Raw genomic sequence first — 3,140 nt, 5'->3', positions numbered from 1 at the left:
ATATATATATATATATATATATATATATATATATATATATACTTTTGCTTTCTCTTTCCTTAATCCTTCCCTGTCTAGCTTGTACTAACCTGAACAATATGTGAAACTTTGTATTACGAGCACTTCTTGTTTATTTGCCTCTTTATGATTAATCGCTTGTTGTTTTCCTCAATTGTAAGTTGCTTTGGATAAAAGTGTCTGCTAAATGAATAAATGTAAATGTATCATATCATGAGATCAACATTGCAACTCATGACGCAAGTATATGGTTACACCCCTAGTAGTGACTGGTCTCAAGTACAGTGTTTTTAAAGTTTGAAACAGTGGCTTGAGTACAGTATTTTTAAAGTTTGTCTTAAATCTACATGAATAATCCCAATTTTAGCCATGTCAGTGCTTGACTTCTTTCTCAATAGGATTCAAAAATACGTGCTGCTCATGCTTTACACATCTTATGAACGTGTAGCCTATATGTTTATTTACATCTTACAAAATGGTCCATAGAGAACACTGCATATTTGCTACACATTTGCTAGTAAAAAGCTTTTCTTTCTTGTAGTGGCTTTTTCTGTTTCTGAACGCATGAACAAGCATTGCACATTTGCTGAATAAATGTAATGCAGAAGTAAATCGCATATGAACGTAAACGGAATCTAAAAGTGAATTGGATTCATTCATATTGACGAAATCTACTGCATGTAATCATACCGATTATAGAAATTTAATAAGTCATGGTTAATTTATTCTGTGAATTAGTGTCCAATTAATTAATTTATTAGATTTCTTTAAATGAGCAATCAAAGTGTTCACATGCATTTGACATTGATTATATTTAACACCATGTTGCACTTTGTCCCAACCAGGCGTGACGTTTCCAAGTACAAGTAATTTAGTTGTCCAAAATGAAAGCGAAAGTGCTGCACATCCAACACAATTACAGCCAATCAGAACATATTTAAAGTAGGCCTGGGCAGTAAAACAATAACTATAATTATCGCAATATAATTTTCCTCGATAAAGCGATAACAAGAGTTCGATAAATGTTTGATATAATGGTTACAGTATTTGTTTTATGATTAAGCTATTTGTGCATTTATGTTTAATGTATTTAGACTACTGTTTTTTCATACAAATACCTAGAAACCATATAGTTATTACCATGTTATTTTTAGTACCATACCATACATAGTTATTTTTACCATGGTATGGAGGTGCTATATGTGGCTTTAACTGTGATTATCATCTTCTAAATGTATGCTACTATGGAAGACCAATGGTTAATTTGAATAAAACTCAAAGAGTCAGAACATAAAATATAAAAATGAGGTTGTTACAATTTTTACAGATGTTAATGTTTCTGATAATGAACATAAATTTACATCTACATCTTAACCCAAGCTACTGTGCATTTCTAAGAGACAAAAAAAGTAATATTATTAATATTACAGCCTAGAGCCTACACTGCAAACTGTGCTGAAGATAGGCAACACAAACCTGTTTCATGATTTGAAACAATAACACTCATTAGAACATGCAGAAACTACGATTTTTTTTTTTTTAAATATATTTATTTTGTTTAGGAAAAATGACTGTAAAAGTGTAAAGAATTAAAAAACCTGAAGTTCGTCATGTTCAGACCATAAAGAGTCGTTTAACACCACAATTAACAGTCTGGTTTTTACAACTTTCACTTTTCAAACAGTTCAAACAGTTCTTACCTGTAATGTACATGTGTGACTGTTGGATCTCTGTAACCAAATATCCATGTCTGAATGTCCATGGGTCTTGCATTAGGGTAGGCTATGGTCACATCTATTACCCACTGTAGTCCTTTTGCTTTGTTACCTGAAGGTGGGCAGACACAGAAACTTCAGCCAGAGAAAAACTGTACAAATGTTAAGTTCAAGGCCAATTCACAACTATAATGAAATGAAAAAGCACTAGTCAAACTCTTCACATCCAAACACATACTTGATACTTATGGCAGCGGGGAGACAATAACAAGTTGCATGCAAAAGCTCTCAATAGCGGGTCATATAGAACTGTCATTTTTTACTTTTTTTTTTTTTTTTTAGGGTCTAACATCTCCTTTTGTGTTCCACAGAAGAAAGTCAGTCAAACTGGTTTGTTTTCACACACTGCAATGATGCATTTCCTTTAGTTATTAACACCATAAAGCATAACACCATATTTCGGTGTATGTCTCTTTAAATGATAATAAGCTACTGCTCAGCCCACCTCTCTCTGCTGTTTTTTTTTTTTTTTTGGTGAATAAATAAATAAATAAAAGGAGCGAATGGATTTGTATCATTGTAGGGTGGTTGTGTCCACACACTGCTAAGACACATTTATATGCAAACACCATGTAAAAGTTAATTTTACATCCAATGTCCCCTTTAAGAAAGCTGTGTGTAATTATGGTCCACCAGACACCGATTAGACATGTTTCTTAGGAGACGTTCAAATAAGATGTGTTCATGTGCTCAAAAACAGCTGTATGGGGAATGACAGAATGGAACAGAACATACAGTTTTAAAAGTTGAACTATATTTAACTTGACACATTGTCTGTAAAATGCTGTGGGATGTCTAATATAAAATCCAACCAAAACAACAGCATGAGAATTTACGCCACTGGCTGTTTATTAATTAAAGAAATAGTGCAGACAGAATTCAAGAACACACATGCTTTCAATAGGATAACTAACAAATTAAAAATAATCATAAATAAATAAATAAATACAAACATCAAATATCCACCTATCAAATATCTTTTATATACCAGTGTTGTTACAGTTAACTAAAATGGAAATAAAACAAATTTGCAGTGAAACTGAAATAAAATATTAACTGAAAAAATTTTTTTTTTTAGGTTGAAGTACTAAAACTATAGACCAATTACCGGTTTGTAAACATTCAGGATGCGCGCGCATCATGGTTGCAGAAAACCCAGGAGATAGCCTTTACAGCTAGAGAATTTCACGGATACGGTACAAAATAGTTAGGTTTAAAAAGATTATAAATTATATTGATTAGATGTCATTTTCAAAATGTTCTACGCATATTACAAGAGCTTGTCACACAGCGATAAGCAGTGTTATTCAACGAAATTGACGTTAGAGAGTGCGATAGTCTTACAGA

General features: G+C 32.3%; 1 protein-coding gene across 1 annotated transcript in view; it reads right to left on the bottom strand.

Moving 5' to 3' along the window:
• LOC107712404 (acyl-CoA:lysophosphatidylglycerol acyltransferase 1-like) overlaps positions 1–3,140 on the bottom strand; it is a 34,667-nt gene that overhangs the window by 15,686 nt on the left and 15,841 nt on the right. The window contains exon 5 of the mRNA XM_016517645.1: positions 1,719–1,845. Coding sequence (XP_016373131.1) covers positions 1,719–1,845 — 127 coding nt within the window. The remainder of the gene's footprint in view (positions 1–1,718; positions 1,846–3,140) is intronic.

The sequence above is a fragment of the Sinocyclocheilus rhinocerous genome, unplaced genomic scaffold (genome assembly GCF_001515625.1).
Source record: "Sinocyclocheilus rhinocerous isolate Xijiao unplaced genomic scaffold, SAMN03320098_v1.1 scaffold2613, whole genome shotgun sequence".
Classification (NCBI taxonomy): Eukaryota; Metazoa; Chordata; class Actinopteri; order Cypriniformes; family Cyprinidae; genus Sinocyclocheilus; species Sinocyclocheilus rhinocerous.
Note: the sequence above shows the minus strand (reverse complement) of the source record. Positions and strands in the feature narration are given on the sequence as shown.